We start from the raw sequence: 22,110 nt of genomic DNA, 5'->3' as shown, positions 1-22,110 counted from the left end.
CCTTCAATACAGCTTTCCCTCTTCTTGTTTGCACATGCCAAGATAACTGCTTCTATGCAGACTTTATCCCCTTAAAAAATCCTTTCTACAGTGCTGCTCACAAGAGAGTCCAAGTTAGCCTCCTACCCGTGTCGCTGACTTGAATTCACAGTCGCCAAGTCTACCTGTCTTTCTTGGAAGCAGTCTAGCTAAATTTTGAATTTGTATGTTCACTAATTCTCTACAAGGACAAAATTGATTGTATTTACAAAACTGTAATTTGGTATGTTTTGTTGTTTTTTGGTTGGCTTTTGTTTTTTTTAACTGAAACTTGTTTTGTAAATACTATATGCTTAGCTTAAATATCACTTTCTTATGAACAATATAATTTCTTCAAATTGTGTATATTGAAACATTAGCAAGTCTTGTTTTTCCTATAGAAAAAAACAATTGGTGACAGAGGTTTTTGATCATTTCTTCAAAATTATAATGCAATCCCAATGGTCAGCATATTTTGAAGTTAAAATTTAAAGATCACATCTCTGCATTTGTTCTTAAATTATGCTAACACACTACAGATTATGTTGGCATATTTTGTTCTGTACTTTAAAAAAAAACTTGTCTGAGATTTGAGGGGAAAGATGCTTATTTGGAATTTCTATTAAAACTGTATCCTTTTTTATATATTTTATTAACTCAATAGTGACTCTTACAAATAAAAGCTGTATTCTTAATTGTTTAAATCACTAGCCTATAGTAACCACACCTCAGTTTGAAAACAGATTTTTAAAAAATTATTCCCTGATAGTTTCTTTTATATGGAGCCATAAGGAAGGAACCCATTATAACCCTTTTTATCTGGGAATCGGGGAATAGTTCCCAAATATACAGGATTTACTGATAAGATTTTTTTCTGCCCTTCATATATAAATTCACACTCAAATAGAAAATTATTAAATAGCCATTAGAAAAGGTCAGGAGATTTGGTTCAGGAAAAAAAAATAAATCAAGCCTTTCATGCAGGATGATGGATCTGACTACTAATGTACTGTCACAGACAAGTATGGGTAGTTTTGTTTTGTTTAAATAGGTAAGCAAAGTAATACACTTTATACCAGTTGATCACCAACACCTTGACTTCTTTGTTACAGTGCTAATGTCTGTTTTTTGTGCAGTTATCCATTACAAAGCAGGGTGGGAGTTGAATATTTTGGCATTTTAAAAGATTAGTTATATAATGTCTGCTTCCAGCCAGTGAGAAACATCTAGCCATACCTTTCTTATGCAAGCCATTCAGTTATCAGGACTGTGAATTAACACTGTATGAATAAATTTCTGTACACCTTATTGTTTGGCCAGAAGGCCACCAAGTGTACTTATATGTAATCCTTAAATTTTAAAGTAGCTGTAATTTTTAAATCTTTCTAACTTTTCTTAAACCACTAAAATTAAGCTCTTACTACTTAGTCAACTATCCTCAGCTGTATTCGTACTCAATTGTCAGTATGGCACAGATTACTGTATTAAAATATTCTCCTTTCGTCTTCATATTTACCTTCTGAGGTAATTTTTTAACTTAATGTGTTACTACAAAGATTTTCAGATCTTTAATCAAGCACTATGTTAATACTGTAATATCAAAGTACTATGTTGCATTATTTAAAATGTTCAAATTGAATACATTAAAAGGAAGTTTTTAAATGCTGTTGCATCATATAATTTGCTATTCATCCACTATGGCATCGCATATCAGTCTGTTAATACATTTAATGTTGCATGAGTGATGTTTTGGTCTGGGTTTCCTCTTAAGAGTTTAGTTTGTCTAAATTAAGGAAAAATGTTTTTGACATACATTTTTTTTTGTTTGTTTCCCCCCACCCCTCAAAAAAATCTGCTAGAAATCTTGACCTTTCGATTTTTCTTGGTGTTTTAATGGGCCCAGAACTGTGTTTAAATTTTTATATATATGTTTTCTTTTTTGTGGAGTATTAATTTAAAAACTGGATTTGGGACCTAAAATACTCCTCAGGTTGATGTATTCATGAAGTTTTAAAATAGCTTTAGTTTAAAAAGTAAACTGGATTTGTGGACCTTAAAGTTACTGAGTTTAAACTACAAATTGTAATGTCATTACTGGACATGTCCGCATCAACTCTCTCAAAATAGCTTGGTCACTTTATGAAGGGGCGTTTTAAAGTTGTTTAGCAGTGAGATTTAATATGGTCCAATTGCTTTTTTTTTTTTCTTTAACGCAACAAAAAAAGAAGGAACAAACACTATTGCTGCCGAATGCCATAACACTGAGTTGTACAAATTGTGATTGAGGAAATGAAAAGGTTTATACTTTTTAAAAAAAACAAAAACAAAAAAAAAAACTTCAAATGGAATAAATTATTCATGAAGCCTTCATTGTGGTGTCTCATTCTGTTGAAAATATTTGTCTTAAATTTGTGTAAAAAGTAGTATTTTTATGTCACTTATAAATGAAAAGGGGCAACCTAAAAACTGACTAATGGAGTTTCAATTTCTTCGTCTGAAGTATTTTATTTTTTTAAAGATTTTAATCATACCTCGGTGTATAATATACAGGAAAATTGTATATGTACCTACGCATTAATTCCTTTTAGGCTGATCGGTTTGATATCAGTTTTCTAGTCTAAACAAGTTACCTTCAAATATTTAAAGCTTAATTGTGTCCTATTATTTAAATCACACAGATGTTTTTGAAACATAAGAAAAGTGGGTTTTGTGTTTTTTTTTTTGGCTGTGCCGCACAGCTTGGGGGATCTTAGTTCCTGGACCAGGGATTGAACCTGGGCTTTTGGCAGTGGAAGCACAGAGTCCTAACCACTGGACTGCCAGGGAACTCCCAGAAAAGTGTTGTTCACATATGAACAACCCACTGAAAATAGCTCTGCGCATTTTTTATAAGCTGCTGTTTAAAATATTTTTGTCCAAACTTAAGCTGAGTAAGGACAGATCCCAGAATTGCTGTGGTCATTTTAAAATCGTTTCTGACAGCGGAAGTAAAAAGAAAGAATCCTGTATGTTGTTGGAACTTTTATTTTAAATTTTTTTGTCTTATGGTTTATATTACCTCTGATTTTTTTTCTAACTTTTAAAACAGTTTAACTTTATGTATAACTAAAATAACTGCAGGGACTTCCATGGTGGTCCAGTGGTTAAGACTCCATGCTCCCAATGCAGGGGACCCGGGTTCGATCCCTGGTCAGGGAACTAGATCCTGCATGCTGCAACTAAAAAAAATAGATCCCATGTACAGCAACTAAGACCCAGTGCAGCCAAATAAATAAATAAATAATTTAAAATAAATAAAAAGACCTGCAAATCAAGCTTTTGTGGGGGAGGGGTGCTCACTTGTTGCCCAACTACATACACCCTTTCTTTACTGTTTGTATTTTTAAGTATTGAAAACCAGTCTCTGAAAAATCCTATTTTGAGTGGCTTAGTGATATTTTTTCTTCAATATTTGTTAAGAATTCAAGCTGCTTAGAGACAGACATGTTCCCTACCTTAGGCAAATATACTTTTTACGTTGTGACCCACTGTGGTACATCATGGCAAAATCTAAGACTTGAAAGCTCAAGATGGTAGTGAATCCCTGGGAATCTTTTCTTGCAGAACTTCTGCCAAGTTCTCCATATGAGTTAAGAACTACAGATTGAGAGGTAAAATCATGGAATATGGTGAACATTTTGAAATGTTCCACAAGGAATATATTGCACACGCAAGTGACCTTGGCCTCTTGATATTTGTAGCACATTATTTAAAAGTACAGGCATATCTCATTTTACCGCACTTCGCTTTATTGTACTTGGCAGATAATGGGTTTTTTACAAATTGAAGGTTTGTGGCACCCTGCGTTAAGTCTATCAGTGCCATTTTTCTAGCAACATTTTCTCACTTTGTGTCTCTGTGTCACATTTTGGTAATTCTCACAATATTTTTAACTTTATTATTATATTTCTTATGATGATCAATGATCTTTGATGTTACTGGTACTATAGGCTTAGATGATAGCATTTTTTAGCAATAATGTATTTTTAAATTAAGGTATGTACGTTGCTTTTTTAGACATAATACTGTTGCATACTTAACAGACTACAGTATAGTGTAAACATAACTTTTACATGCACTGGGAAACCAAAAATTTCATGTGACTTGCTTCATTATATTTGCTTTACTGCAGTGGCCTGAAACCAAACCCACAATGTTTCCGAGGTGTACCTGTATGTATTTGCTAATGAACTTGATGAGGTGACTTGAAATAATATCAGCTTATTACTAAAGGTACAAATATACATTTACCACAATTCTAAAATCAAAATTACAACATGTTCTAACAATTTTTTTTCTGTTTAATGATTTTATTATCAAAATATGCCAGAGACAAAATTGTTACTACAGAATTATTAAATATTTGGAGCTATAGGGTCATTGTAGGTTTTTAAGAAGTCTGGAGGCAGAACATCTACTTCAGGATAAAGTTAGAAATGCTGTTTGAGCTCTATTCAAGCTATTTGTAGTAAATAACCTTTGAAATGTTAGTTTCTAGGGAAACGGGCATTTAATGGAAACCGTTCTCTCTCAGGCATGTTAAATGAAATGTTCAGGCTTTGCTTAACAAGATATTCAGGGTGTATTGCTCTATTAACAACTGGTTCAGATAAGTCAATTCCCCATGCCCCCAAGAACATATAGTTAAGAGTATAAAAGTCCCTTAACAAGATATTCAGGGTGTATTGCTCTATTAACAACTGGTTCAGATAAGTCAGTTCCCCATGCCCCCAAGAACATATAGTTAAGAGTATAAAAGTCCAAAGGGCACACTGGGTTATTTGAAGGGTTCACATAAGCAAAAACAAAAGAGAAAGGAAGAGAGTCTGGTTTCGGCTCATGGTAAAAGATAAATTTAACTGTTGTGAAAGTATTCCTGAATCATCTATACTGATACTAAGTCTACAGTTTCCAATATCTTCCTGTGTATACGCTAGAAAACATCAATCCTGGACTGAAAACTAAAGAGCCCTCATTCTCAGGGTCCTATAGCTGTAACCAGAAATTCTGTTTAATATTGTTTGAGGTGTTTTTTTTCTTTCAGAGCGACCCACCAGCACTGTTTCAGGAATGACCTTTTGTGAAGGTAAAAGGTTGATGTTTTAAAAACTTCCTTACTTTGCCACTCCCTACTACAGAGAAAAAAAAATCTAAGTGATACATTTCAACAGTCCCCAAACCATGTAGTGTGTTATAGGCTTGCATTCAGAATGCCTGAGTTTGTCTTGATTCTGCTTTTGTTGTTTCTTGAGTAAATCTACTTTTAACTAAAATCAACAATCTTCCTCCACAAAAACCACCCGGTCCTTAATAGTGTTCCTTGTCACTGTGAATGGCACTACCATCCATTCAGTTGTGCCAGCCACAAACTCTTCCTTGTAACCAGTCATCAAAAACTGTTGGTCTTCTGTATTTACTATCATATATGTCCATTTCTGTCTCTATTGGCCTGACCTTAGTCTAAATTAGCACTATGCAATGCTATAAAGGTGATTAGGGTAGAAGAACCTTATCTGGGTGGACCACTGCAACATCCTCCTAACTTCGTCTCTCTACTTTCAGTATGTTCTTTACTTGGTAGCTTAAAAACCCTTTATGGCTGCTTCTTGCTCTAAAGATAGATACCAAAAGTCTTAGATGATTTGTCCTCTGCCTACTTCTCCACAAGCCCCAGAATGGGCCTTTCTCTCCTGTGTTCTCCTAGCCTCCTAGGCATTTGAGTTCTTTGAAAGTCCCACGGTTATTCTTCCCTTAAGGCCTCCCCCTACTTACCACGTATACCCTTGCCTCAGATCAGGGCCCCTTGTTATATACTCTTATTGTTATATATTCTGATTGTAACACTATATGGGGACTTCGTAGTGTTTTTTGTAGTTTATAATTGATTGCCTCTGCTACCAAATGACTCCACGAGGGCAGAAATTTGGTCTATTTTGCATACGGTTCCAACGCAACACTTAGCCTGTAGTAAGGCACTAACATTTTTCATACAGACTTCTTGTAACATACCAGAAATCACACAACTTACCTTTAGTGTGAGTTTTGCAAATAATTTAAATGAAGTTGTAACATTTTAATTACTTGGAACTTTTTTCACATTAGTAGAAGTAGTTTGGCGTCACTGGGTTAGGATTCTTGTACTCCTAGTTTTGCCACCTTCTTGCTTGTGACTTCAGACAAATCATTGAACCACTTCGAAGTCTCAATTTGCTCATTTGTACATGAACTCAACCGTAACCATATCTTCCTAACCAGCTTCGTGAACCTCCAAGGAAACTGCAAAAAACACTTTGAAATTTTTAAAATACAAAAGTGAGGGATGATTAATATAATACCTATGTTCTCTAGAAGAGTCAAATCCAGAATAAACTAAGGCTTGCAAGAGAAAAAAGATGCTTAATGGCAACAACAAATATGTTTCTAGCAAGAGCTAGGATGGAAAAGATACAAAGGGTAAAGTATTTAGTACTCAAGCTTTATCTCCCTTCTGTCCCAAGCCACCCCCACTAAAAAGATATCAGCTTGAAGGGTCTTCAGACTCTAAAATAACATGATGGAGTTAAAATCTGAGACAGTTAACGGATTTAAAGGAGTCTCAAGTCTCCACACCCAAAAGAATTACATCCTGGGTGCTGAAAAAACTTGCAGATATGAATTCAGAAACACTGTAAAAATGAAGCGTTCTGAAAGAGTGGAAATTACAACTTGCCCAGTTTTTAAAGTTTAAAAAACTTACGTCCTAGGAACTACTAACAAATTTACTTGACTCTAGGAACAAGATCCTCAGAAGCCAGGATAAAGCACTATGCGTTCAATAAAGGAGTTGATTATCTACCCTAGTAATGAGATACAAACCTTTGACCTTAAGCCCTCAGTCTACTGAGAAACATTTGTATAAACAGTTTGATAAGCCCTCTAAAGTGGTATGAATGACAATGCAGTGCATATACAAGAGGGAATAGCTGAAATCAAGCTCTTATTTTCACAGCATTGATAACCTGATCACGGAAATCCACATTCAGCAGGTTATTTAAGGTTTCATAATTCATGCTTGAATTAATTTAAAAAACCAATAGTAAGTGCCATACTGTTTGCCAAGGACAAAGAAATAAATATGAATCCTGCCCTCAAAGTACTTACTTTCTGGTGAGAGGGACAGACTAAAAATTCTAACAATTACAGGGTAATATATGAAGTACTACGATGGAAAGAAGCAAAGGGTGGCTTGGGAGCACTGAAGAAGGGTACTTAAGTCTAATGAATAGATAGGTGATTTGTCAGGAAAGGATTTCTTACAAGGGAACACTAGAAGTGAGACTTAAAGGATACTTGGGGGTTACTACATAAAGAAAATAAAAGGGATTCCACACAGGAAGAACAGTAGGGGAGAAGACCCATGAATAACATGAAGGATTTGGGAAACAAGCAGTTCAAACTGACTAAAATGGAGGCACCATGGTGGGACATGGCAGAAGTCTAGGCTAGAGAGGAGTCGGACCACAAAAAAACTGTCTTTTGAGTGCCACCTTAAAGAAAGTGAACTTTATCCCTTAGCAGGGAAGTGTTTTAGTAGTTGGGATGATTCATAATTGGTTGAACAATTATACCCAAAAAGGCTTGATTGGTGGAGCTATGTCAACTTGGAGGGATGTCTCTAATGTTATGCTACAGAACCTTGGCTGGACCCAATTGTACTCAACAATTTACCTATAAAATTAATGTACGGCTTCCCTGGTGGCGCAGTGGTTGAGAGTCCGCCTGCCGATGCAGGGGACACGGGTTCGTGCCTGGGTCCAGGAAGATCCCACATGCCGCGGAGCAGCTAGGCCCGTGAGCCATGGCCGCTGAGCCTGCCCGTCCAGAGCCTGTTCTCCGCAACGGGAGAGGCCACAACAGTGAGAGGCCCGAGTACCACAAAAAAAAAAAAAAATTAATGTAGATATGATATGTTTAGCCAAAGCAGATAGCCAGTATAAAAGAAGAGTCCAAAGGTTCTTGACAGGCAGAAACAATTGAAGAAATTTTGTAAAATAGACACACTGTTGAGGATAATTATAAAAAGAGTTCCATGTTGAGAAAACTGGAGCTAGATATCTCCTGAGATCCCTTTACTTTTGAAATGCCGTGATTCTATTTCCAAAGAACATTGGTGCTCCTTTAAATACCTAAGTCTTCTAATTTGTTGAAGCTCATTTACTGGGCAATAATTTACATAAAAGCACCTAGAGTACCTGAAACACAGTAGATAACTTTTTTTTTCTCTTCTTTTGTTTCTCTTTTTCTTTCTTCCCTTAGTCTGACTGAAAAATAGTTAAAGTAGGAAAGAATAAATCAAAGTAAGCCAGTCATGGTTGAGAGTCCGCCTGCCGATGCAGGGGACACGGGTTTGTGCCCGGTCCGGGAAGATCCCACATGCTGCAGAGTGGCTGGGCCCGTGAGCCATGGCCGCTGAGCCTGCGCGTCCGGAGCCTGTGCTCCACAAAGTAAGCCAGTCAGAGGTGAATGTTCACTTCATTCAGGACTTAAAGTATAGGAACTATATAACATGTTTCATCAAATCTAAGACACCAGTAATTGCAAAACATTTTATGTACCACTAAGAAAAAAAATGCTGTCAAGTACAGCTTAACACCTAGTAATTGTAAGATGTCCCAGTTTCAGAGATGTTAAAATGTGAAAAAAAGTCATCATAGAATTGATGAAACATATCTTTTCATGAGGAGAAAAGGTAATGAGCCTCAGTACCACATTGGTCTTAAAAAGGGATTATTTCCTCAAACATTTAATAACAAAAAGGTATGCCATAATTATATAAGATACTCTTGATAATCCTTTGATAAGATACTCCTTTGATAATCAAAGGCTAATTTCTAGCATTATTTACCATTCTAGAAGTTCCCGAATCTGCCTTAAGTAAACATCTGATCTGCCAAGTCTTTAAAAATTGGTTTTAGTATAGTTAGGGAGTAGGCCTCAGAGGAAGCCGATCTAAAACTCAAAAGCTCATGAATAAATCTTTTTTCACTAGGATTTCTGAGTTCTATAGAATGATTACAAAAATGATTTCACTGGCAAACATTACAATGTAGATTTGAAAGACTTTTGTTGACTAAGTGGATATGAGGGGGAGAGGTTGGAGTCTAGGATGATTTCCAGGTTTCTAGCTTGAGCAACTCTGGGTGTTAGAGATATTCACTGAGATAAAAATTGGAAGAGAAAGGTACTTGGAGGAAGATAAGTATCAATACTCATCACCATTACACTCTAGATATCTCATTCAGGTAGGATATGATTTGCTATTCTCTACAGATCAAGATGGATGTACATGTTGTATCTCCATTAGTGATTACAGGATTATAAACAGAATTGGAAGAGATCTTAAAAATCACTTAGTTCGGGGCTTCCCTGGTGGCGCAGTGGTTGAGTCCACCTGCCGATGCAGGGGACACGGGTTCGTGCCCCGGTCCGGGAGGATCCCACATGCTGCGGAGCGGCTGGGCCCGTGAGCCATAGCCGCTCGGCCTGCGCGTCCGGAGCCTGTGCTCCGCGTCGGGAGAGGCCACTGCAGTGAGAGGCCCGTGTACTGCAAAAAAAAAAAAAAAAAAAAATCACTTAGTTCATATCCACCTCCTCCTCTCATTCATCCCCCAAACCAGTGTTTGAATTCCCTTCACTCTTGTGAAATGATCATCCAGGGAGAATGAAATTGCTTAACCTCTCACTCTCGATTCCCACAACTGTAAAATGGAAATAATATTTCCTACCTCAGAGAATTAAATCAGATAACAGATACAAAGCACTAGTGCCTAGCAAGTGTTCAGTAAGTAGGTCCTTAATAGATTATCAGCCTAAAAAGTGACAATGTTGTACAGTTTGTAACCCATTGTGAAATTGATTGTGAAATCAATTTTAGTGTGCAGTGACCAGCAATTTAAAGAAGTGAAATAGAATACATGACATGTAATATGTGTATTATGTCATAAAACGTTTGTTTCCATGTAAATGTGGATATACATGTGTATCTGTGCTCTGGGTCACAATGTGAAATGTATTACTGTGGGCCAGGTGGAAAAAAGTTTGAGAAACACTGTAACACACATTAGTTCTTTTCTTCCTTTGCTGATTTTTCGTGTTGAAAGCAGACCTTATATTTAGAGAGATTATCCCTTTGTCAAAGCTTTAGAAACTATTAAGTTTACTGTATCTCTGTAAAATATTTTTGTTTCGGCTCCCCACATAATATCTGATGAATAGAAGGTGTTAAATACACACTGGTTGAATCAGGAACCAGAAATAATATGAAAATATATAGAGACTAGAGGTTCTCAATCTACTGGGTGATCAAAACTCCTCTGAGAAGTTGTTGCAAGTTTTGGACCCTCTTTCCAGAACTGTCAAACACTCACAATTTTGCACGGATTCTAGAGAATTCCTTAAACTCCATCCATTGTCCTCTAAGGATCTATGATTCCTGAGAACCCGAAATGAAGATGTTTAATTTTAATTGATGACTCTGTGTTGAGGTCGAGAGCAGAAGAAGGCTTGGGATTAGATTGCTTTTTAAATTCTCCAACAAATCCTAGGATTACAAAACTGGTGCTGAAAGGGCACCACAGTTCTATAGGCAGAGATGGAAAGAAATGTGTACAGTCTGGTTCTATTAGTGTTCTGGTCAAAGAATAGTGGGGGCAACTTTAACTTTTTTTTTTTTTTTTTTTTTTTTTGGCTGCCTTGGGTCTTCGTTGCTTCTTGCGGGCTTTCTCTAGTTGCGGTGAGTGGGGTCTATTCTTCGTTGCGGTGCGCCGGCTTCTCATTGCGGTGGCTTCTCTTGTTGCGGAGCACGGGCTCTAGGGGCGGGGGCTTCGGTTGTTGTGGCTCTCGGGCTCCAGAGCTCAGGCTCAGTAGTTGTGGCGCACGGGGCTTAGTCGCTCCGCGGCATGTGGGATCTTCCCATACCAGGGCTCGAACCCGTGTCCTCTGTATTGGCAGGCGGATTCTTAACGACTGCGCCACCAGGGAAGTCCCAACTTTAACATTTCTTTTACACACGTTGTCATTTGAATGCCACGGTAGTCCTGTGATGATGAAACTGCAGTTCGGAGGGCCTTAATGATTTATCTAAAAGGATTCAGCTGGTATGCTCTAGAAAAGAGACCGCAAACAGCACGATCCTACAACTCCCAGGGGCAAGTTGGGTAGAGCACACAGAGAAGGCGGAAGGGGGTGGAGCCGCCCATGCGTGCCGTTGCATCATCGCCGACGTCTCCGGTTTTCCTTTCGCAGCAACCCTTCTTTTCAGTCCAGTACGGTGGCCGACGGGAGCCAGACGCTGGGGATGAATGAAGGTGCTGTGTGCAGGTTGAAACAGTCTCCTCCGCTTTCCCCTCCCTTAAGTCCGGGCTGTGCCTTTGTGCGGTGTGCTCATCGAGCCCGCATCGCACCGCTGGCCCGATTGGTCCCGGCGACTGGGTTTTTGCTGCCCAGGTCGACTCAGGGCACAGCCAGGGCTGGGGAATCCGGATTATCGCCTAGGCCCAACTTCGGACAGCGCTCTAGATTTCTACCGCGTCCCGCCTCTAGTGCCGCCTCTAGGGCGCCGAATACCCGTGGGGTCCCGGGAGGTTGGAGGGTAGATTTTAAGGTATGAAGCTTTCACTTCTCAGACGTCAGAGTGTTTCGGGGTCCATGTCCGCAACCTGCCCGACTTTTCTCAGCCAGAGGGATTGGTTGGTTCTCGTTACGCCCGGGGCCAGACCTATGAGCACACATGTCTTGGCGCCTCGGCTCTATCAGCCCGCCCCTCTGTTAAAAGGCCAGCTCCTTTTGCTTAAAAGCAAAACGTTTCTGCCCAGCCCTCTGTTACCCACGTTTCTGCTAGTCTGTGGGTCTCAAAGGGGATGGCTTTGGCGACCTGCTACTTGCTTTTTCTGTTTCTGATTGCTCTTGAAGACAGAGAAGTGCCCAAGTGGGACTCAGCTTTCTCCCACAGCTAATTGCACCTACACAGCTGGTTTTTTTGTTTGTTACTAGTAACACAGGGGATATAGGATAGTGTTAAGGTCTCCAGGGCGTTGAATCTGTCTTAACTTCTGGCTAGTGAGACGATTTACCAGTGCTTCCACCGACTCGTGGAGGGTGGGAAAGAGAAGCTTAACGGTTCTTCACATATGTTGGGTAGGCGTGTGAAAATAAAGAGGTACAAAAGATGAGCGTCCTTAACTATGCTGTTCTTTTACTTGCCTTGTGGCACTCATAGGACTGGTACAGTGGAGAAATTACTGGACTGGGATTTAGTAGATGAGGGTTCAGCCTTGGATTTTGCCACTGACTAGTAATACTCCTCTGGGCCTGTTACTTAATCTCTCTGGGTTTTGTATTCCTTCTTTGCAAAATGGGAGTATTAGAACAGAAGGTTCCTAAGTCTGAAAGAGACATTAATATACTCTGTTTTCTTTCTCATTTTCCAGGTGGCAGTAGAAACATAGGGAGCCTTTAATTGTGCCAGGAATATTGCCAACATCAGGGCCTATTAAAGATAAACCACGTTTTTCAGAGGTTTTAAAAAGAGGGGAACTCATACATGTGGAGTTATACCCCTACTTTTTTTTTTTAACCACTAGGATCAACAGTGATAATGACCGAGTGTACAAGCCTTCAGTTTGTCAGTCCTTTTGCTTTTGAGGCAATGCAGAAGGTGGACGTTGTTCGTTTGGCATCTTTAAGTGATCCAGAATTAAGACTTCTCCTGCCCTGCTTGGTGCGCATGGCACTTTGTGCTCCTGCTGACCAGAGCCAAAGCTGGGCTCAGGATAAAAAACTCATCCTTCGTCTTCTCTCTGGAGTGGAAGCTGTCAATTCCATTGTTGCTTTGTTGTCTGTGGACTTTCATGCTTTAGAACAGGATGCCAGCAAAGAACAGCAGCTTAGGTAATGTAATACTATATAATATGTGGATTGATTGGTATTTATTTCGATTTGCTTAAAAAGAGGGAATCAAATTTTTTTGGAGATTTTAGGGCTTCTTATTGCAGTGCACTCTTCCAAAAAAGAGAAGATTGGGAATCTGAACTTTGGAGAGCATTTTTTTTTTTTTTGCGGTACGCGGGCCTCTCACTGTTGTGGCCTCTCCCGTTGCGGAGCACAGGCTCCGGACGCGCAGGCTCAGCGACCATGGCTCACGGGCCCAGCAGCTCTGTGGCATGTGGGATCTTCCCGGACCGGGGCACGAACCCGTGTCCCCTGCATCGGCAGGCGGACTCTCAACCACTGCGCCACCGGGGAAGCCCTGGAGAGCATTTTTTAAAGTTATTTTTTATTTATAATTAAAATTCTAGGGTCTTTTGTATTTTTATATTTTTATTTTATTTTTTTTGTGGTACGCGGGCCTCTCACTGTTGTGGCCTCTCCCGTTGCGGAGCACAGGCTCCGGACGCACAGGCTCAGTGGCCATGGCTCACGGGCCTAGCCGCTCCGCAGCATGTGGGATCTTTCTAAGCCGGGGCATGAACCCGTGTCCCCTGCATCGGCAGGCAGACTCCCAATCACTGCGCCACCAGGGAAGGCCTCTAGGGTCTTTTGAATTCCATATTGTAAAATGTTGTGCTGAGAACTTTGGCTAGATACACTGTTGTGCTCAGGCTAAGCTGATTAGGCTAATTACTCTCAGGGGGAAGGGGGTAGGGTAAGTTCCCCTAGAGTAGAAGGATTTATTGGAATCTCCTGAGGGGCTTTTATTTATTTTTTATTTTTTTTTGGCTCTGCCACACAGCATGCGGGATCTTAGTTCCCTGACCAGGGATCTTAGTTCCCCAGCCAGGGATCTTAGTTCCCCAACCAGGGATCTTAGTTCCCCAACCAGGGATCTTAGTTCCCCAACCAGGGATGGAACCCCCACCCCCCGCAGTAGAAGTGAGGAGTCTTAACCATTGGACCTCCAGGGAAGTCCTGTAGGAGGCTTGTTAAGTTTGTACTGAGTCCCCCAAATTCTGGACATTTGTTTTGTCCTTCCTCCCCCATTGTGGATCCAGTAGTGAGCCACTGTTGTTAATGGAAGTGGTTGTTAACTGTCAGTTGTAATGGAGTCTTTACACAGGTTGTGAATCTCTGAAATAGAAAAAATATTTCAGAAGTAATACATTCATGAAATATATGAAAAGAATTCATATATTCTTTTGTAGTTTATTTCTGTAAAAGGTCATTTTTATGCTTTTATTTCTGTGCCAGTGTTCTCATAATTGTTTTACACGTTTGTACTTTATTAGGCATAAACTTGGAGGAGGCAGTGGAGAGAGCATCCTGGTATCACAGCTGCAGCATGGACTGACTTTAGAGTTTGAACACAGTGATTCACCTCGTCGATTGCGTCTTGTGCTTAGTGAACTTTTGGCAATTATGAACAAGGTGCGTCTATTTTAATCACAGCTCAAAATATGCATGACTTGATGTCTGCACATAGAAGGTAGAAACAGGCAAGAAGGCAGGCAGGTTGCATCCTCTCGTACACATATTTCTATTTGTTATGTAAGTGTCTTCCTTTCAAAGGCTTGAAAGGATATTAAATACCTGCTTTTAAAGGCTGTTTCTAATTAACCATTTTCTCTAATTTATGCCTATTCTGCATTCTCTTTCATAAGGTTTTTTTCTGTATGGAGTCCATTCAATGGCTTCTTGATATTTAGAAAGATATATAGCTCAAGACTTGTATAAATGACAAAATTTGAAAATACCTCTATAGGATATAATTTCTCCCATAAAATGTTGTGAAATATGTACGTGATTCCTAAAAAATGTGTGAGATTCCTTTAGATACTGATTGAATTATGTACCTCATACGTAACGGTGACTGGGGAGTATCAAAGCTGAATTGAATGTGGGCTATTTGGCTAGCTTCACTCACTAGGTGGCTGAATTGTTCCTGTATACTAAAGAAGGCTATTCAACCTCTCATCTCAGAAAAATGATAGGTTACTTTCTTTCTTTCTTTCTTTTATTTAAAAATTTAAAAAAATTTTTATTTATTTATTTATTTTTGGTTGCATTGGGTCTTCGTTGCTGCACGGGCTTTCTCTAGTTGCGGCGAGCGGGGGCTACTCTTCCCTGTAGTGTGTGGGCTTCTCATTGCGGTGGCTTCTCTTGCTGCAGAGCACGGGTTCTAGGCATGTGGGCTCAGTAGTTGTGGCATGCAGGCTTCAGTAGTTGTGGCTCATGGGCTCTAGAGCGCAGGCTCAGTAGTTGTGGTGCACGGGCTTAGTTGCTCTGCGGCATGTGGGATCTTCCCAGAGCAGGGCTCGAACCCATGTCTCCTGTATTGGCAGGCGGATTCTTAACCACTGCGCCACCAGGGGAGTCCCTATTTATTTATTTTTATTGAAGATTTGCAATGTTATATTAGTTTGGGGTGTACATAGGTTACTTTAGGTCACGGACTTTTGGGTGATAATGGTTAATTGAAACTCTGAATTTTAAATCTGTGAATGTTAGGAGTTACCATACAGAGAACTAAATTGGATCTTCATATTAAGATGTCTTATATAAGATTGGGCCCAGAGTTTGAGAAGCAAATGTTTTTTACTTTGAGAATATCAAGGTTAGTTAATTTATAATAAATAAAGTTTAGTTTTATCAATTGTGGACCAAGAAAACCTAAATTCTGTTTCCAAAGAAAATACTGATGGGGGGGCAGATTTAGTTAGTTCTAGATAGTTTTTAAGATGTGTTACAAATCTTAATTTTTTTTTCTATTACAAAGTTATTTACTTCAGCTCTTTTCTACTATACTGATAGTCTTTAATTTTTTCTTTTTCTTTTATTTTTCTTATTTTTTTGGTCACACCATGTGGCTTGCAGGCTCTTAGTTCCCTGACCAGGGATCGAACCTGGGCCATCAGCAGTGAAAGCACAGAGTCCTTACCACTGAACTGCTGGGGAATTCTTGACAGTCTTTAATTTTAACTAATATTTTCCTACATCTTTTTCTTAATACTGTACTTGATGCCTCTAATGAAATAAGTGAACTGCCTCCTCTGAGCGGTTTCCAGTTTTTCAGTTCAGCACCCTTCAGCATATGGGAGATGTAGCAATGAAACTTCTGTAGGAAATTTTCAGAAAAGCTGGTTGGTACTTTTGATGACCTAAATTTTTATTCTTTGTTTTTCCCACACTTCATTTAGAACATGAATTTATAGCTGTTATACTGCTTTAAGTTTATAGTTTTTTAGCTTTTTTTTGAACTACAACTTATGTAGGTAGCATTCTTAGTTCATTTCTTTGGCTTGTCTTATCTTTAATTCCAGATGTCTCCAAATATTTGTATAGATATAAATTATCAAGAATCATATTGCATGTCTGGAATAACAATGTGACTTGACTAATTGTGGTTAAATTGGTACATTCATCCAGTACTGCATATTCTACTGTAGTATATTAATGACTTATTAAGAGACATGGTCTGCAAGCTCAAAAAATAATTACAAAAATAGTAAGGGGTCTAATTCATTACCTGAAATTAAAGAGAGTTCATCATTTCTTTTTTCTTTCTTTTTTTTAAAGGTATCTGAGTCCAGTGGAGAATTTTTTTTCAAGTCATCTGAGCTATTTGAGAGTCCCGTCTATTTGGAGGAAGCTGCAGATGTACTTTGTATTTTACAAGCAGGTACTATAATGAGTGCTTAGATAAATTTCAGATATAGTTTCTTGTTAAATGATACGGTGTAACTTCTTAACCTGGAGTGTTGTGCTGTTTTAAGGTTCACCTAATTAAGAATGTACCTTAAAAGTTTAGGTCAAAAATGACTAATAGTAGGACAATGATTAAGTAAATTATATTATTTCCATAGTATAGCACACTGTGCAGCCATTAAAGTGGTGTATTTGAAGAAATTTAATCATTTTGGAAAATGTTCACAATATGTTAAATGAAAAAAGCAAGTGGCAAAATGGTAAGTAGAATATAATCCCAGTTTTGTTAAAAGTAATACCCATAGGGGGATTAAAATAAAATCTTTCAAATTATTAACTTTGAGTGATGGGATTAGAGCTGATTTTATTTATATTCTTTGCACTTTTTGTATTTTCTGGGCTCTTTATAATAGGTATGCATGATCAGAATTAAAAGATAGAGGACATAAAAATGCAGAGAAAATTTTCATGAAAGTAACTCTTTTGACCAACACTGTCCACCACAGCGATGACAGTGTTCTGTGTTGTGCTGTCTGGTACAGTAGCCACTAGCCACATGTGGTTATGGAGTACTTGAAATGTGGCTAGTGTGATTGAGGAATGAAACTATTTTTAATTTAATTTAATTTTAATTTAAATAGTCACATGTGGCTACTGGCTGTCCTACTGGACAGTTCAACTCTACACTATGAAAAGAAAGTACTTTAATTACTTTTAAATGACATTGGTGAAATGTCAAAAGATGTTTAATGTATGATACAATGAAATATCACTCCTTAGTAGTAACACTGATTTTGTTTTCTTATAGAGCTCCCATCCCTGCTTCCTATAGTTGATGTAGCTGAAGCCTTGCTCCATGTTAGAAATGGTGCCTGGTTCTTGTGTCTGTTGGTGGCCAATGTTCCTGATAGTTTTAATGAAGGTAAATGTAATTTTAAAATGGGATATTGAAGAGATTTGCTTGGGCATGTACAGGACCTTTTTTTTTTTTTTTAAATAAATTTATTTATTTATTTATTTTTCGCTGTGTTGGGTCTTCTTTGCTGTGTGCAGGCTTTCTCTAGTTGCTGCATGTGGGGGCTACTCTTCGTTATGGTGTGTGGTCTTCTCATTGCGGTGGCTTCTCTTGTTGTGGAGCACGGGTTCTAGGCTTGCGGCCTTCAGTAGTTGTGGCACGCAGGCTCAGTAGTTGTGCCCTGCGAGCTCTAGAGCACAGGCTCAGTAGTTGTGGCACACGGGCTTAGCCGCTCCTTGGCATGTGGGATCTTCCCAGACCAGGGCTCGAACCCATGTCCCCTGCGTTGGCAGGCGGATTCTTAACCACTGCACCACCAGGGAAGTCCCTAGGACCTATTGTTTGAGCTAAGAAGAAACACTTATATGGTTTTATTTGAGATTTTATTTTTTGAAAATTTATTAGTGCATATTCATTGCAGAAATGCTGAGTTTAGAGAATTCAAAATTGTTCTGAGGTTACAGATTTAAGTACAGTGAGTATGCAGCAAAATTTTTTTTTTTTGGCCATTTGTCACCAGTGCTATAATAGGGAAGTAAAAAATACTAAAGAAATAGAATATATAATCCCTGTGTTCAGTGAACAAAGGGGAGAGAACATATATCTGTGAAATAGCCAAAGAGCAGTACGAGATATACGTAATCAGAAATACCAGCAATCAGACCTTTGTTTTTTAGCCTTATTGCTATCAGCTTGCAGAAAAGTATAGGGTAGAAATTGAGAAAAATCAACTGAAATTTTCACCACTTTTTCAAACTGCTAGTGACTGAAGATTGTTGTTTGGGTCTGAGTGAAATAAAAATTACATTTATTGAGCAAGGTAATTCGTGAATGGAGAGTCAAGCAGAAAAAGATGCTGGATCTGGGGGGCATAATTTCTTTTTTTTTTTTTTAGTAAATTTATTTATTTTTATTTGTTTGTTTTTGGCTGCACTGGGTCTCCGTTGCTGTGCGCGGGCTTTCTCTAGTTGCAGCGAGCGGGGGCTACTCTTTGTTGTGGTGCGCAGGCTTTTCATTGTGGTGTCTTCTCTTGTTGCGGAGCACAGGCTCTAGGCACGTGGGCTTCAGTAGTTGGGGCACGCAGGCTCAGTAGTTGTGGGTCGCGGGCTCTAGAGTGCAGGCTCAGTAGTTGTGGCACACGGGCTTAGTTGCTCCGTGGCATGTGGGATCTTCCGGGACCAGGGCTTGAACCCCTGTTCCCTGCATTGGCAGGCAGTTTCTTAACCACTGTGCCACCAGGGAAGCCCTGGGGGGCATAATTTCTAACCTTGTCACTCACTCTTTGTGTGATCTCCATCAAGATACTTAACTTCTCATTTGAAAAATGGAGGTATTGATAATATTTCCCTTTTGTTTCTAAGAGATTTACTGAATATTACACGATAGATTTAGGTTGACCTTTCAGCTCTTTAAAGATGTCATTCTGTTGTCTATGGTAATTTTTATCTTTATTCCTCTGTACATGTTCCTTTTTTTCCTCTGGCTACTTTTATTTGTTTTTTTTTTTTTTTTAATCCCTTCTGGCTACTTTTAAGATTTTCTCTTTATCACTGGTTTTCAGAGATTTGATTATGATGGGTCTTGGTATGATCTTCTTAGTGTTTATCCTTCTTGGGGTTTATTGAACTTGTGGGTTTTTAGTTTTCATCAAGTTTGGAAAAATTTCTTCAAATATATATATTTGTCTTTCATTCTCTTTTTCTGAGACATTACAAGTATGTTTGACTATTTGATGTTCCACAGATCACAGTTCATTTTTTTGAGTCTCTTTTCACTCTTGGCTTTATTTTGATCAGTTTCTATTGCTATGTTTTCAAGTTTCCTGATCCTTTTCTTCTGTAGTGTCTAATCTGCATAAATGAGCGATTCTCAAGACTGAAAAAATTGTTTCTGATATCCTACTTACAAAGCTTAAGGTAATGGAGCCTATTAAATGTTCAGTTTGTAGGGGCCTGATCAAAAATGGAGAACGACAAGATGAAGAGAGTCTTGGAGGAAGGCGGAGGACGGATGCCTTACGCTTCTTATGTAAAATGAATCCTTCTCAGGCCCTGAAGGTCCGAGGCATGGTGGTAAGAGATCTTATTATTTTTCTGAGATAAAAGCCTTTATATTAGGACCAGGAACTCTTCTCAAGATGGTTTTAGAATATTATAGAGATTTGGAATTATAGTTATAGACTGGATGTATTACCTTCTTCTCTGGGTTTTTATGTTTTGTGTTATGTCCTCCCCTAAACTTTAGATGCTTTAGATTCTGGCTCATCCTGGCCCTTTTCCTTATGATATTGAATTCAGTTTGTTTTCTTTGCTCTGTTAGGTGGAAGAATGTCACTTGCCAGGTCTTGGAGTGGCTTTGACCTTGGATCATACTAAAAATGAAGCTAGTGAAGACGGAGTGAGTGACTTGGTTTGTTTTGTTAGTGGTTTACTTCTTGGAACAAATGCGAAAGTCCGGACTTGGTTTGGAACTTTTATCCGAAATGGACAGCAGGTGAGGGAGAAATACGTGTACAGACCAAGGATCAGGCTATTTTAGTAGTAAGAGAGGAAGAAACACTTTTAGAATGATGTCATTAAGTCCGTGGTTCTCAAACTTCTTAGTCTCAGGACCTCCTAACATTTAAAATAAATCATTGAAAACTCCAAAGAGCTTTTGTATGGGCTTTTTTTTTTTTTTTTTTAATTTATTTATTTTTGGCTGTGTTGGGTCTTTGTTGCTGCATGCAGGCTTTCTCTAGTTGCGGCGAGCAGGGGCTACTCTTCGCTGTGGTTTGTGGGCTTCTCATTGCTTTGGCTTCTCTTGCTGCACAGCACGGGCTCTAGGTGCATGGGCTTCAGTAGTTGTGGCACGTGGGCTCAGTAGTTGTGGCTTGAAGGCTCTAGATTGCAGGCTCAGTAGTTGTGGCGCACAGGCTTAGTTGTTCCACAGCATGTGGGATCTTCCCAGACCAGGGCTCGAACCCGTGTCCCCTGCATTGGCAGGCGGATTCTTAACCACTGCGCCACCAGGGAAGTCCCTGTATAGGATTTTATCTATTGATATTTACCATACTAGAAATGAAAACTGCAGTTTTTGAAATATTTATTTATAATTCATTGAAAAATAACAATAATAATCTCATTAAATGTGACTATAACATACTTTTTTAATGAAAAATAACCGTATTTTCCAAAACAAAAATTTACTGAAAAGAGTGGTATCATTGTGCATTTTTGCAAGTCTCTTTAATGTCTGGCCTTTGGAAAAACTGCACTGTGTACTTGTGGGAGAATGAGTGAAAAAGATCTATAATGTTAAGGAAATATTTTTGACCTTCTGGGCCCCCAAAAGAGTATTGGTAATCTCCAGGTTTCTGGGTCAGCCACGTGAGAACTACTACGTTAGGTTGCTACATTAGGTCATCAATACAAATTGTTATTGTAGTCTGTGATTTTAATATGTGTGTGTATATTATTATTATTATATTATTGTGGTAAAATATACATAATGTGAAATTTACCATTTGAATCATTTTTAAGTGTACAGCTCAGTGACATTAAGTACATTTACAGTGTTGTGCAACCAACATCACTATTCATTTTGAGAACTTTTTCATCATCCCAAACAGAAACTCTGTACCCATTAAACAATAATTTCCCATTCCTCCTTCCTCCCAGCGCCTGGTAATCTCTTTTCTACTTTCTGTTTCTATGAATTTGCCCATTCTAGGTACCTCGTATAAGTGGTATTTCTCTTTTTGAGTTTGGCTTATTTTCCTTAGCATAATGTTTATTTTATTTTATTTTTGGCTGCATTGGGTCTTTGTTGCTGTGCGTGGGCTTCCTTTAGTTGCGGCAAGCGGAGGCTACTCTTCATTGTGGTGTGCGGGCTTCTCATTGTGGTGGCTTTTCCTGTTGCAGAGCATAGGCTCTAGGCGCGCGGGCTTCAGTAGTTGCAGCGCGTGGGCTTAGTTGCTCCACGGCATGTGGGATCTTCCCGGACCAGGGCTCGAACCCATGTCCCCTGCTTTCGCAGGCGGATTCTTAATCACTGCGCCTCCAGGGAAGTCCCTAGCATTATGTTTTTAAGGTCCATGCATGTTGTGGCATGTGTCCTTTCTAAGGCTAATATTTTATTGTATGTATCTACTACATTTATCCATCCATCTATTGATGAATATATATTACATTTTGCAACAGTTTTTAACTTGCAAAATATTGTACTTTTTCAAAAAACATCTCATGGTAACTCTGTGAATAGAGTCCTGTCCCTACAAAGAAACTAATGCAGAATGGTTTTTAACTTGTTGAGGTCAGTGAGCTTGACAGTAACATGTATACTGCTTAGACTCTTCTTCAGTCTTTTTTTTTTTTTTTTTT

The 22,110-nt window shown here is 38.8% G+C and overlaps 1 protein-coding gene across 1 annotated transcript in view; it reads left to right on the top strand.

Moving 5' to 3' along the window:
• Positions 1-12,688: 12,688 nt before the first annotated feature.
• INTS2 (integrator complex subunit 2) overlaps positions 12,689-22,110 on the top strand; it is a 48,217-nt gene continuing 38,795 nt past the window's right edge. The window contains exons 1-6 of the mRNA XM_065896894.1: positions 12,689-12,984; positions 14,319-14,457; positions 16,606-16,708; positions 17,543-17,656; positions 19,691-19,821; positions 20,069-20,242. Of these exons, the coding sequence (XP_065752966.1) occupies positions 12,692-12,984; positions 14,319-14,457; positions 16,606-16,708; positions 17,543-17,656; positions 19,691-19,821; positions 20,069-20,242 (954 nt within the window). The 5' untranslated portion in view covers positions 12,689-12,691. The remainder of the gene's footprint in view (positions 12,985-14,318; positions 14,458-16,605; positions 16,709-17,542; positions 17,657-19,690; positions 19,822-20,068; positions 20,243-22,110) is intronic.

Source organism: Phocoena phocoena, chromosome 19, assembly GCF_963924675.1.
Source record: "Phocoena phocoena chromosome 19, mPhoPho1.1, whole genome shotgun sequence".
NCBI lineage: Eukaryota > Metazoa > Chordata > Mammalia > Artiodactyla > Phocoenidae > Phocoena > Phocoena phocoena.
This window is presented reverse-complemented; position numbering and strand designations above follow the sequence as displayed.